This window comes from Microcaecilia unicolor, chromosome 7 (assembly GCF_901765095.1).
Source record: "Microcaecilia unicolor chromosome 7, aMicUni1.1, whole genome shotgun sequence".
In the NCBI taxonomy this organism is placed as follows: Eukaryota; Metazoa; Chordata; class Amphibia; order Gymnophiona; family Siphonopidae; genus Microcaecilia; species Microcaecilia unicolor.
Window position 1 is genome coordinate 87370648 of NC_044037.1, and position 14849 is coordinate 87385496.

A 14849-nucleotide genomic window follows, 5' to 3' on the forward strand; every position below is an offset into this window, starting at 1 on the left:
GGGGGGGAACTCAGGAATAACATCAGGAAGTACTTTTTCATGGCGAGGGTAGTAGATACCTGGAATGCCTTCCTGCAGGAGGAGGTGGAGATGAAAGCTGTAATGGAATTTAAAAGTGTGTGGGATAAACACAAAGGTATCCTATATGGAAAGAATGGAACCAAACAAACTTAGTGGTGCTTAGATGGCAACTCCAGTAATTGGGAAGCAAAGCCAGTGCCGGGCAGACTTCTGCGCTCAATGCTCTGATCGTGGCTGGACAGATTTGGATTGGCTGCAGTGGGGCTTCGATGACGGCTTCAGTAGTTCGAGAGCAAGGCCAGTGCTGGGCAGATTTGTACGGGCTGTGCCCTGAAAATGGCAAGGAGAAATCAAGATAAAGTATTTTATACATACATATATATATACATATATATATATATATATATATATATATATATATATATATATATATATATATAATCACATCTTATGTTTTGCTATGAGCTTATCTTGTTGGGCAGACTGGATGGACGATACAGGTCTTTATCTGCCATCATCTACTGTGTTACTACAATTCAATTGCTAGAAGTAAATATGTAAAAACAAACCTTCATGAAATTCTTCTTAAAGGACATAATTTCTTTCAGGATTTTTGCTAAGAAGGTGTCAGTTTGCCATGTGCTTAGATATATATGTGCTGAAATGGAAGTGTTGGGTTGCTCATTCATATTCCTTGTGGAAGCCCTAATAGGTTGTGGTCCTGGAGTACCAAGTTTGGAGAGCCCAGCTTTGTATGGAGAAAATCTTTTATATTTATCTTCTGTTTTACTGTGTTCATATTAAAGCAGACACATTGTCCTAAAAAAATGTACAGGTCATATGGTACAGTTTGATCATCTTTTCAGCAAATCATTATAAATCAGGGAACATAAATTCAATAATCACTAAACCAAAAAATGACACAAGCTATGAAACAAAGGAAATTGTAATCAATGTAGCTAACCTCAAAAACAGTGCTTGCTGCCTTTTCCAAGCAAAGAATTCCTACAAGGTATTAGTGTAAACATAAAAAATGTAGCTTAAAGCTAACTTTATAAGATGGCTGAGATTTTGTAAGACACAAGTTCAGTTATGTGTACTGTTGTAATTTGCAAGACACATGAAAATGTTCTTTTGGAATTTTTTGTGAGTATCCAGTTAAACTTGCTATTTTGCAAACATTACTTCTGGATAGAAAAACACTTATGCAGTTATAAAGTAATTGAGAGAAGGTCAATTAAGTGCACAGAGAGTGGTACATCTTGTCTTGTTAAGTGGGAGGAGATTTAAATAGCAATTCTATAGAAATGCAGAGGTGTCTATTTACATGACTGTGATGAGGACTGCAAAGCCCACAGAATGTCCTTGCTTATACATGATGCGTTCTTTGCTCTGTGCCTTTTCCTGGGCCTTGAATGTTGTTGCTTTTTGTTTCCAGCCAGAAATAAGTAAATTAATGATGGCTCTAGCCATTCAACCCCAGAAATTTGATTAGGCTTGTAGTGTTACTCAGTAATGCTGGGTTTATTTTATATATGTTGATTGTCAAAGTCAGATTATGACTAAAGATTAAAGGTATTATATTTCCTTGGTTATAGTAAAAAATCAATCCAAATTTATTACACAGGTGGGAACCATGGACAAATCTGTCTGGTTTTGACTTCCCCTTTGCCTTTTCCGTAATCTTAAAAGAATATTTAATTACATAGATCTCAGAGGCTTCTTTACATTTTTCAGGTGTGCTTCCTCACGATAGACTGATGTAATAAACTGCACTATAGTTAATGCAGTGGTACTCTTTAGCATTAGCACAGATTTTCTAATTGCAGGAAAGGTTTTAGATTTATGTGCGCTATCTTAAGCACAAAGTAAAAAGATGAGCCCAGTTTTAATGCACTTTCTATTCAAAGGCGCTGCAGTTCCAGTGCAGCAGACTGTGCTAAAAATTAGCACACATTTTTACTTCCATTTTACCACTGAAACTTTACTTCTGTCCCAGGTTTTAACTTCCATTCACTTTCTAGTTAAAAAAAAAAATCATTCACCAACAAACCTGGAATCCCCAGTTAGGGACCTCTGATCATGGTATTCTCAATTTGGAGACTCTTACACACAGGAGACGAGAGTCTGGGAGCCCAAAAATGGGAGACCAACCCACTCTCTCTAACCACTTCCTATTTTGCCCACTTTCCCCCTTGTAATATGTCCCCTGCCTCTTAAACTCTTCTACCCACTAAGCCCCACCGCTTATGGCCCCAACTATCTAAATCATCCCACTCACCTATGTACTCCCCATCCAATCAACTTCTCACCTGCCCCCTGTCCACCCAGTAGTTGGAGGTATGAGTTATACTATAATTTTAACTAGTCATGGGAGCCAAATTTTGAAAAAATTGGGAATACTGAACTCATCACAAATTATCACTCCCCCCAAAAAAAGAATACAAGCATGGAGGTTTTGAGTTGCTTGACCAGCCCATATCTAATGTCAAGAATGGAGCAGGTAATGGCTCTGGCTGCACTTGATCGTTGGAGAAGCTGGTTAAGTACATGGGGAGAGGCCTGTCCTCTTCAGTTTCCTGAACTGCATCAGAAGGGCTCTCAGTATGCCCCTGCGATTTAAGGGCTACTTCCTTGTCATCAGCAGCAGATGAATCCATTAACTGATGGGTTGTATCCGCCTACCAGCAGGTGGAGATAGAGAACACTGAAGAACCACAGTGACCCTTGGACGGCTAGCCCCAACTGCATTCAGTATTTCTCTATCTCCCAGCAGGTGTGGACGTAGCTTGATCATTTCCTGGATTTCTGCCTGGGGTGGCTCCTGTGCTTGGCCAGTTGAGCAGGGGTGTTATGGCTGGTGGTGCCCACTTTAAAGGCATATAGGTTCGCCCTTTCCCTGCCTTACCCATTCCTCCCGGAGTCCCTCTGTTGCTGCCTGCCTCCAACTTTTCCTCACAGTGTTAAAGAAAAAGGGTGTGCATGTACAGCATCACTCTTTCTGAGGCTTTTTCCAGAGATTCTGGTTCTGTGCAGCTTGACCGGAGCTCGTTGACTCTGTCTTCTGAGGTGAGAGTGGTGCCCAGCTCCTCCGGGGAGGTCCCGCGGATGCCGTTCCGAACGGGGTAAGTTTTGGCGCGAAGCCTCCATTTTATTGCTATATTTCCGTCCAGTCAGGCGATGGCTGCTGAGAGAGTTAAGCGCTGCTCCTGTTGTGGTAAGCGCAAATTAGCAGCGGGGCTGTGCAAAATGTGCTCCTTAGACACTCGCGCTAGTACAAGCATGGCGAGCGATGATTCTTCCCGCTCGATGGAGCTGGCAGCGGGCGCCATTTTGGAAGCGCCGCATGTCTCGACCCTCGCGGTTGTGGAGGAGTCTGAGTGTAGGGGGGGGCGCCTCGTTTAGAGGCTTCCAGAGGAGCTCCAACATCCGTTTCTCCTAATTCGGAGGCGGAGGGTCAGGGTGAGTTTTTCTCCCCTGAGTTTGTGCTTTTAATGCATAAAGCCTTCATGCTGAAAAGAGCTCTGCCGCAGGTGTCTGACGCGTTGCATTCTGGGTTTGCTCCGGGTGTTGATGCCCCGGGGATGGCTTCAGATGTTGTTTCCTCCCCCGAGCGTTGGAAACACGCTAAACATAGAGGGGTAAATTCCCCGTCTGAAAGTGGCACATATCTCCCCCCCCCCCCCCCCCCCCCCCCCCGTGGTTGGGCTGTGGGGAGTCTGAGGGATCTGGCAGGCCCTCAGGGACAGATGATCCAGAGGAGGGTGCCTGTTTGCCACTGGATTTGGATGATCCCAATGCAGTTCGGATTTCCCACCACGACGAGCTGCCAGCTCTCATTACTGACGCCTTGCAGGTCCTCTCGATTGATGATCCTGCTGAAGGCGAGGCCTCCTCTGTTAATCTTAGGATGGCGAGTACTAAGAAGCCTACTCGGGCCTTTCCTGTGCATGACTCCATCCAAGAGCTTATTTCAGCTCAATGTCTGATCCCGATGGGCCTTTGAAAGTGGCCAGGGCTATGGGTCAGCTTTACCCTCTGAGTGAGGAGCACTTGACTCCTTTGGGGATGCCTAAAGTGGATGCGTTGGTCATGGTGGTGACTAAAAAGACCACTCTCCCAGTAGAGGGAGGGGTTGTTTTGAAAGACGTGCAGGACCAGCGGCTGGAATCCGCGCTGAAGCGGTCCTTTGAAATTGTGGGCCTTGCCTTGAGGGCGTCTATTTGCAGTTCCTATGCAGCCCGGGCATATCTTTCCTGCTTACAACAGGCGGTGGAACAACCCACGGATGGTGCGGGGTCCCTCTCTGAGGTTGCCCCGCGGATGGAGTCGGCCCTGTCATTTTTGGATGACTCCATTTATGATCTGGTCAGAGCTTCGGCGAAACAGATGTCTGTGGCGGTTTCTGCTCGCCGCCTTCTTTGGCTACAGCATTGGGCGGCTGACATGGCCTCTAAGCAAAGGCTGGTGAGAGTACCCTTTCAGGGCCTCCTGTTATTTGGAGAGGATTGTTAAAGACCTAGGGGACTCTAAGCCCCAGCGGTTACCTGAGGATAGACCGAGGCCTTCTTCCAAGGGTTCTGTGTTTCCCTCCTCCTCTAGACCTCGCTTCCGTGAAGCTCGTAGGTATCGCCCGGGGCGCTCTGCTGGGTTTTCTCAACGTGCCCGTTTTCAGCAGAGGAACTCTTTTCTCTCAGACAAACGCTCCGCAGCGGCCAGGTCTCAGCCTGTAGTTCAGGGGCGTCATCCAGAATGATGGGACGCCGGTCCACTCCTTGATTTCTGCAGTAGGAGGACGGCTTTCCCTCTTTCTAGAGGAGTGGACCAAGATTACCTTGGATCATTGGGTCCTGGACTTGATCAGAGAAAGTTACCAATTGGAATTCGGTGCCCCGGTGAGAGACGTGTTTGTGGAGTCCCGATGCGGCACTGCCATAAAATGGGCGGTGGTAGAGGAGACCTTGCAAGTCTTGCTGCACCTCGGAGTGGTGATCCTGGTGCCTCCCGCCGAACGTGGCTGCAGCCGCTATTCCATTTATTTTGTTGTGCCTTGAAAAGGCAGGTCTTTCAGACCGATACTCGACTTGCGAAGAGTCAATGAGGCCCTAAGAGTACGACACTTTTGCATGGAAACCCTGCGCTCCGTCATTGCAGCGGTACAGCCAGGAGAGTTTCTCACGTCTGCTTTGTTAGCAGTCCACATGGCTGGCAAGGACAACATTCAGGCAGTCTGAGTTAATCTCTGCTGGATCTGGAGGAGTGGGAGCTGGGGCCAGTGGGCTTTCAGATCCTCCTGGACCGGTGGGGACATCTAGTCTTTGATCTCATGGCTAGACTGGGTACTGCGCAGGTTAGCATGGCATCCTTTTCTGATCCTTCTGGTTGAACCAAATTGACCATAGAGACTATGGTATCTGGATCTAGTTTGTCTGTTGGTGGACAATCGGTTTCTCTTCCTAGAGGTTGTGGCATGCTCAAGCGGATCCAGTAGAAATGGAGGATCTGGATCCATTCTGGTTTATGGTTTGGCCCTTGAGAGGTGGTGGTTAGCAAGGAAAGGTTTGTCACCCTCTGTGATTAACATTTTACTCAAGGCCTGCAAGCTTTCCACTTCCCTGGCTTATGTGCTGGTTTTGTAGGCCTTTGAAAGCTGGTGCAGTTATCCTTCCCTTTCTCCTTGGAAGGCACAGATTCCTGAGGCCCTTGGGTTTCTGCAGATGTTCGATCAGGAGTTGTCATTGAACTCCCTTAAGATTCAGCTGATGGCCCTGTCCTGTTTCTGGGGTAAAACCCTGGGGCTTTCCCTATCCACTCATGGGAACATTGCTTGTGTTTTGAAGGGGGTTGCTCACTTGCATCCTCCTGTCCATCCGTCTCTTCCCTTCTGGAATTTGAATTTGTAGCATTTTCTCTTGAGAGCCCCCTTTGAGCTCTTGAGGTCGGGCTTTGATTAAGGATCTCGCTCAGAAAACTGTGTTCCTGATGGTGATTTTGTTGGCCTGGTGGGTGTCAGAGCTTCAGGTTCTGTCTTGTGAGGACCCATATCTTTCCTCCTGAGAGCATTCGGTGTCTGTCTGCACTGTTTCTTCTTTTTTTTTTCCCATGGCGATCTCCCCCATCTGTTTGAACCAGTAGTTCAGGATGGTACAGCCAGACTAAATTTCACATTTTCCATGCATAAACATGTTTACCTGTGGAAATCCTTTTCAATATTAGCTCCATTTATATTTGCTATTTGTACTTGGTATCTAGAGTTTAAAAAAAAACCACATGCCTTGTCTTGCATAGTACAAGTGCATTTTCTTGTCTGGTGGACTTGAAAGCGAGAGAAATGGCAGAAACGGCTTCAGCCCCAATTATGGCTTGGGAGTGAGGGTGGGAACATGAGCAAAAGTGTCTTCAGCCTTAATTAAGGCTCTGGAGAGGAGGATGAGCATTTTCATTTCTAAGCAGAGCTCAGGTTGGGGGGAGTGGGGAGAGGAAGCGAGTAAGGAAAAAGAGTGAAAATGAATGAAAGGACTGAGGGGAGATAAGAGGTGGGAGTACAGGATGCATTACATCCCTAGAGAGTGAGGCCAGGAGCAATTTAAAAATCTTTATCTATGCTACTTTGCTACTTCATGTCTCAGTCTGCAACTGTTTATGTCCTCGCTGTCTGATGCAACAGTCTCAGGAAATAATAGGCATATACACTAATTAGGAAATTAGGAAGGGAAACAAGGAAAAGAAACCAGGTACTTGTTTTCTTTTAATGTTATGAAAGAGAGTGGCAAGGTGGCTTGCACAGGGTGATAGGAAGTGCTACAGAAAAACTTTTTTCCAGTTATGTTCTTAATTCATCTTTACCAGGTTCTATTCTCTAGGATTGCTTCTCATTCTTACTGTCTATGCTTCTTTTTCACTAACTGTATTTTTTTTCTCTGTAAAACAGAATCCAGTAACAGGCTTATTGCCAGCCAGCTCTGATCAGAGAGATGCCTGGGTACGAGACAATGTTTACAGCATCCTTGCAGTGTGGGCACTGGGGCTGGCATACCGCAAAAATGCAGACCGTGATGAGGATAAAGCTAAAGCGTATGAACTGGAACAGGTAAGAAAATCTATATTTTGGGCCTTCATGGTTAGGAGCTTAAGAGAGGACTGCATGGGTGAAAGTGACTGAGGGACTGCAAATATTTGTGAGACGCACTCTCTGGTCCTTTGAGTAAAGTCAGGCAGGACTGGGGCCTTCTGTATAGCAGTGCATGCTATTGAATCACCAGGCCAGCCTTGAGTGTAGTTTTTATTCAGAGAGTAGACTTTGAAACTACAAACTGTGAGCATACAGATGACTATTAGTTGGCAGAGGTGCTCTGATGAACACATAGCTCCCCTTTCTTTAGGTTTCTCCTCTCCCCCCCACCCCCCAAAAAAGAAAAGAAATATTAGGCTCTCTGTGTAAGGACTAGAAAAGAAGCCTCATCTGAGGCTGAATCTTTAAGGGTATCTTTATGCCTGCTGGAAATTGTCCCAACAACACACTTATGAGAGCTCAGATATAGCATCTGTAACTAAATATTTAGAAACTTGAGTACTTGCGAGCTCATCAGATAGTTCCATAAACTCCTTTTAAATAACCATCATGCTTATATCCTGTTAAATTACAGTAATATGTCAATGTGCATTAATTTATGGTGGTAGTAAATGATCTTCATTGATTAATGGGGCCTATTGATAAACAATGGAACTCAAACTGGCAAAAAATGTGTGTGTTAATAACTGTTTTATGAGAAAATTAATTGGGGATACATATGAGCTCCTGGATCTTTTGCTTCTATGGCTAATTTCTTGAAAAACAAAATAAAACCCTTTGGGACTCATTTTCAAAGCATATGGACATGTCAAAATGGCAAAAAAATGTCCAAATAGCGATCTTAGACCAGCAAAATTTGGATGTCTTACACTGCAGTTCATCCAAATAGCAAGGGGCTGTGTTGTGGGCATGTTTTGGGTGGAACTAGGGAAGGCCCAAAATTAGGTCAGTCAAAAACGATAATTGAATGGGAAGAAATGTCTAAGTCTAAAAAGGATGTTTTTATTTAGACCTGTGTCATTCATGTCCAGGATATAAAAAGGTGCTGTGAGCGACTGACCACTGGAGGGATTAAGGCATGACCCCTCCAGTGGTTGCTGTTCCCCTCTCTACTCTGAAAGTGAAACAAGAAAGGAATACCAGGCGCTATGACAGCATCAGGTATTATGTGCATTCTGAACATAGCAGAAAACGGGTCTGAGGAGCATCCTAATGGTCATTGCAGTGGTCTATAAACCAGAGGACCCAGGTTCAATTCCCACTTCAGCTCTTTTTTTTTTCTTTCTTTAAATTGTGAGTCCTCCAGAAACACACATACTTACTGTATCTAAACATTTATGACACCTTCAAGTTTGAAGACTATTGAGGTGGTATACACTAGGTATTTCCCTGTTCTTGAGGGGTCAGCATTTAAAATAAGAGTTGTAGGGGGCAGTGGCGTAGCCAGACCTGACATTTTGGGTTGGCCCAGAGCTAATATGGGTGGGCACTATATATATATAGATATAGATATAGATATATATAGATATAGATATATAGATAGATATATAGAGAGAGACATGAGTAGTATTTCTTGGGATACTACATAATAATGCCTTAGAAATGCACTTGATGATGGATTTCTAAGTATTCTGCCCAACAGCTGCCCTGCATCAACATAAACCACTGAATTAAGCTAGCTTGGCACTATTAAAATTTATTGTTGGGGAATTTTTGGGTGGGGATGGGCTCCTCATTGCCCTAGGCACGCACTGGCAGTGAAATGTCTACCCCCCCCCCCTCCCATCCAGAAGCCCACTACCAGACCACAGACATCATTTTGATAACAAAAGAGTGATTAAAATGCTGGCAGGTCATGGTGGTGGGCTTCTGGGTGGGGGTGGGCTCTTCACTGCAGGGCAAAAAAAGGTATATTTTAATTACATATATACATTTTTTGCCCTAGGCAGTGAAGTGCTTACCCCCCACCCAGAAATTCCACAACAATAATTTTTAATAGTGCCCACCAGGCCCCAGCTAGCTTAATTTAAACAAAAATTACATGATGATAAAATTATGATGTGTAAAAAAAAAAAAAAGCAGTTACAATTTTATTACCTGCTGCTGGGCTGGCAGCTGCTGCTGCTTGGCACTGGCAGTAAAGTTACCTGGGCCTGGGGCCGAGACAGGATCCGATTCTCGAATGATCTCTTCTGTTCTTCTCAATTCGAAGTCTGGAAGACCACCACCTTTCCAGGGAGGGCAGGCAGGGCCAGGCTGAGGCTCGCACAACCCTGCATGCGTTCATGTGTGCATGTGGCCATGTGCACCTATTCTTTTTAGCCTGCCTTCCCTCAGACCACGTCACGAGCGAGCGGAGGAGGAGCCAAGCGGAGCGAGAGCGAGACTGAGATCACGCCGCCGCGCACAGCCACGTCCGGGTCCGCTACCGCGTAGGAGGACGGAATCTGTGTGGATAACCACAAGGGCGACGCACTCTCTGCCTCTAAGCCTGAAGGTAGGTGGGCTGGGCTGAATCTGATTGATCATCGGAGCCCTGAACGCGGGTGCCCGCGACCGCGACGCAACGTACGCTAGGCTGTGTGCGCTTGAGTGGTGGGCGGGCCTGAAATCGGAGCCTGTGGAGACTCAGAGAGGACAGATAGCTGTCAGAGCGCCGCGGTGCCGTCTCTCTGTCAGGTTAAGCTGCTGCGCTCGCTGCTGCTGCAGTTGTGTGGCGCTTGGGTGGGCAGGCCTGGGCTGAAATTGGGTGGGCCTGGGCCCACCTGTAGCTACGCCCCTGGTAGGGGGATATGAACCTGAGTGCCCCGGTTTAAAGTCCACTGCACTGACCACTAGGTTGCCCCTCTGTTCTGCAATGAAATTTATGTAGCCATTCTGTAAAAATGCTGTCAGGTGGATGTCCTTGTCCCTGGATTTTTGCCATTCATAATTTGGATGTTTGTAAAATGGCTATTCATTTTGGATGTTTACATATTTTCAAAGTAGTTCCTGTTCAAAAATCGCTATGAGATGGATATCATAAGCAGGATGTCCCAATTCTGACTTGGCCATCCATTCAAAATAATTGATGACGTCGCCAACCGTCCAAAACAATTAGTCTCATATGCAAAGCTCAATGGAGCAAAAATCATGGTTAACTGGGTCCTAAAGGTCGCTAGAGGAACACATACCAAGCGTGAAGGCAAAGGGCGACAATCACACAATGAAAGCAAGCTAAGACAAGCGTCTACATGAGAATCTATAGATATATAAAAAAGATGAGGTTTAAACAACCTAGCAGGGTGAAAAATAGTCGAAGTATAAAGATAAAAATAAGAATGATGAAATGCAAAAAATATTGTAATTATTAATGATAGTGTATATAAAAATAATATATGGGGATATCCAATATAATATAACGATCATAAAAAATAAATATGGCAATCTGATATACTATCAACAATGTTGGTAAAAATAATATGTAAAAATAAATGATAATGATAAAACCCACAGACAAAATAAAAACGGGAAAGAAGTGAGAATAAAAAGTGAAAATAAAAAGAACTGAAAAACTGCATGTCAGAATCAGGGTGATCAGATGAATAATAGTCACAGAAAATGAACTAATTCTAAATCCTTATTTAACCCTTTTGGAAACACTGAATCTAATTGATAAATAATACGTTGTTCAGCTCTCAACAGTATTTGATCTAAATCACCACCACGCCATCACCACCACGCCATCCTTTCTTAAAGGTTCTAAAGACAAAGAATTTTAAATCATCACAGGCATGTCCATTTTCAGTTAAAACAAAAAAAGGGCCTTTTTTGCAGGCATGCTGAAAACACGCGCCTACACTAGCGCAGGGCATTTTTCAGCGTACCTTAGTAAAAGGACTCCTTAGTGCCCATCCATTTCCCCCTTAGGCCCACCCAAAATCTGCTTTCTTGCTACACTACTGCTAGTAACTGATCCATAGAGCTTCTTTAGTGGTTGCTGTGCATGGTGACATCTAGTGATGTAGCAGTGTAATGTGCTACTAGAATGCTATGTGTACTACCAAGTTAGGATAGAGACGCAAGGTAATGCATCCATCCTTTGACATCTGTTGACAGAATGTTTTGCTACCACACATACACTTGTTGGAAAGAATTCCATGAGTTGTGTTCCACGTTTTTTTCCCCACTTGTTCTTCCAGGTATTTTCTTTTTGCTTCCTGTGTAGCTGCTAAATCAGATGGCTCAAGGTCTCTGACTGTCCAATGCCATTTTTTGGAGAGTCATCATATTAAGGATGGATAATTGCTGAAATAATCATTTCAATGTGTTTTGTATTTTCAACATATTTTAGTGACTTGCAGTTCAGAAAAATAGTTATTTTCAAAGGAGCTATTTGTCAAATTACTAGTTCAATTTGCAGAAGCCTCTGTATGGGTTTCTGCTTGCAACTTTCTTATCTGTTTCAACTTTTTATATTTGGGAGAGTATCTCAGCCTGTTTCTGTGGTGGGATATATTTATCTGTTCTGGCTTTCCCTTTATCTTCTTTCAGTTGCTTGGGTGCCCTAACCCATTTGTTAGAGATTTTGAGCACAGTGGACCTAATTTAGATAACGTAATGAAGAAAAATACACAAGCCAGGGTTTTCCTTTTTTGCAAGTTCAGAAAACAGAACTGATTTATTTAATAAGATACATTTCTGGGAACAACAATTAAAGATCACTTTCACTTGTATAGGAAGCCCTAATAGTTCAAAATAGCTTAATACTAGCTAACTTGACCCAGACCTGCTTGGTGACATGAAACACGTGTCCAACAACTTTGTGTTCTGGAGTCACTAGAGATGATTATTCTTCTTTTGTTTATCTCCTCACTTCATGAACTTAGAGAATTCTATCATTCTTTACTGTTTAAATGTCTGCAGCTAAATTGATCACTTCAGTTATATAATAATTTAGGTGTATGTATTATATATATGTGTATCTATCTATCTATTTATATATACCTGTATCACATTTTATAAAAACATAAGAATATCCATATTTCTAGCCCGGTATCCTGCTTCCCAACAGTTCAGGTCACAAGTACCTGACAGAATCTCAAATAGCAGCAAGATTCATGCTACAGATACTAGGGACAAGCAGTGGTTTTTCCCATGTCTGTCTCAATAACGGACTATGGACTTTTCCTCCAGAAATTTGTCCAAACCTTTTATAAACCCAGAAACACTAACCCCTGATACCAAATCCTCTTCGTTGTGTGAAAAAATATTTCCTTTTGTTGGTTTTAAAAGTAGTACCATGTAACTTCCATGAGTGTCGCCTAGTTTTTGTACTTTTTGAAACAGTAAAAAATCGATTTACATTTACCTGTTCTACACCACTCCTTAGTGACTGCACTCCAGTTGAGTCAAATTTGATCATGTTATGGTCATTGTTTAGATAGGCAAACACAGCGGGGGTGACACGAAGAGTGATGCAGAAAAGACACGTCCAGTGGACTAAAATGTTCACATCAGGTGCTTTATTTCAGAACAAGTGGACTCAACACGAGTCGTGTTTCGGCCGTAGAGGCCTGCCTCAGGAGTCCCTGCAAGTTTTAGTTGTATGGCAAATAGCATACTGCAAATCATGAAAATACAAGTCCTCAGAGAAGTTTATAAAAACGCTGGAGTAATGTAGCACAACGTTGCAGCTGATCATTGTTTCCTAGCTCCCCCTCGTGTCAGTTCCTGGACCAGTTGCTCCAAGAAGCAGTCATTTATTATGTCTAGGAATTTTACCTCCGTAGCACTCCACTACTACTACTACTTAGCATTTCTATAGCGCTGCCAGGGTTATGCAGCGCTGTACAAGTTTAAACATGGGGAAGGACAGTCCCTGCTCAAGAGAGCTTACAATGCCCTGATGTGGCATTTAACCAGTCAGTGTTGAGGTAGTTGAAATCACCTATATACTGTTGCCAAATTTGCTAGATTTTTAAATTTGTTAACATATCTTCATCTGTGTGATTGTTCTGGCCTGGCGGATGGTAGTATAGCCCTACACCTATATTCTTTTCTTAATACATGGAATTTCTATCCATAAGTATTCCACATTGCTGTTTGTTTCATACAGAATTTTTATTTTGTTTGACTCAATTCCCTCCTTAACATACAGCGCAACCTTCCGTCCAACTTGATCCTATCATTGCAATGTAATTTTATACCCTGGTAACAGTGTCCCATTGGTGGTCCTCCTTCCAGCAGAGATGCATATTATATCTACCTCTTCATTTAGTGCTGTATACTCTAACTCTCCTATCTTATTTTTTTTTAGGCTTCTAGCATTTGTATACAGATACTTCAAAGTGTGTTTTTTTCCTTGCAACTAAAAGCTGCTTAGAAGATGACAGGGATAATTTGCAACCTTTGCTCTGTTCTGCCCTTAAACACTCCTGGCTTTCTTTCACCTTTGTTGAAACCTCTGTATTGGGATTCCCTAAGTGTACTGTTATATCCTTCAAGGATAACTCACTCTGAACCATGCACTCCTGAGGATTTATCAAATAATTGTATATTAATGTTTAGACATGGAGTGAAGGAGTGTTCTTGGCAGTATAAGATATTATGTGCAGAGGGAGGAAGTGACGTCACCAGACCGCATGGACGCTTGAGAGTGAAGCTCCCGCGATCCCACGGAGAAAACGAGCGATAAACCGGAGTTCACCGGGGCTGGAGAGTCAAAAAACAGCTAGGGGAGTGCCCAAAAAGCAGAGCTATAGCATCATATGAGCGCAGCTCGAAAATCGGCGGACCTTTCGCGATTTGCCTTCTCCGGTGGTGCGGTAGCGGCTAAAAACAAAATGGCGGAGGTTCGGAAAACGAGAGACTTGGTAAATGGAGAAAAATCCAAGCTTTCAGAGCATCAGGTGGAACAGCCGAAAGATAAGGTATCTGATGGGGGAGAGTCTCCGAATATACAAACCTGGCTGCAAGATATTAGCGCGGACTTGAAAGCCCTACGGGCCGAAGTGGCGACGCTGGGAACTGACTTAAGAGGAGAGATACGGGAGTTGGGCTCGCGTCTTGAGGATACAGAGTCCCAGGTAGAAGTCCATAGCGAAACGCTGGGAGCACTGGATCACCAGATTTCGGAGATGCAGGGTGAGCAACAACAACTACTGGACAAACTTGAGGACTTAGAAAATAGGGGCCGTCGCAGTAATCTGAGATTTCGCGGCATTCCGGAAACCCCTACTTATCAAAATTGTGAACAAGTAATCCAAAAAGTAGTTTGTGAATTGTTTTTGGTAAGCGGAGAAGTCATGGAACCGGAATCGGTGCATTTAGACCGAGTGCACAGGGCGCTGGGTACTGGGCGCAATAATACACCTAAGGACATTATTGCTTGTTTCTCCAACTACAAGCTAAAGGAAAAGGTGTTGAAATTGGCGCGTCAGACTCAGGAATTTAAGTGGGACTCATATGCTGTTGAAATATATCAAGATTTGGCAGCAGCTATTCTTGGACGCAGAGGAGAACTGAAGCCCTTCACCAGACACCTGAGAGACCTTAAAATACAATACAGATGGAAACATCCTTTCGCACTAGTCTTTTACAAAGATGGGAAACTACACCAAATAAGATCAATTTCTGAGGCACGAGTGATTTGCCCGGAGGCTGTGGAGCCAGAAGCCCGGACAGAGGCAGACCCGAACAGAAAGATCAACCCACGCTCTCTCCCACCAAAATGGCAGAGAGTAGGAAAAGGCCAGAAAAGGCTACAACGTCAACG

The 14849-nt window shown here is 43.9% G+C and overlaps 1 protein-coding gene across 1 annotated transcript in view; it reads left to right on the top strand.

Moving 5' to 3' along the window:
* Nucleotides 1-14849, top strand: part of PHKA1 (phosphorylase kinase regulatory subunit alpha 1) — a 434625-nt gene that overhangs the window by 15217 nt on the left and 404559 nt on the right. The window contains 1 exon segment of the mRNA XM_030210224.1: nucleotides 6953-7111. Within this exon segment, the coding sequence (XP_030066084.1) occupies nucleotides 6953-7111 (159 nt within the window).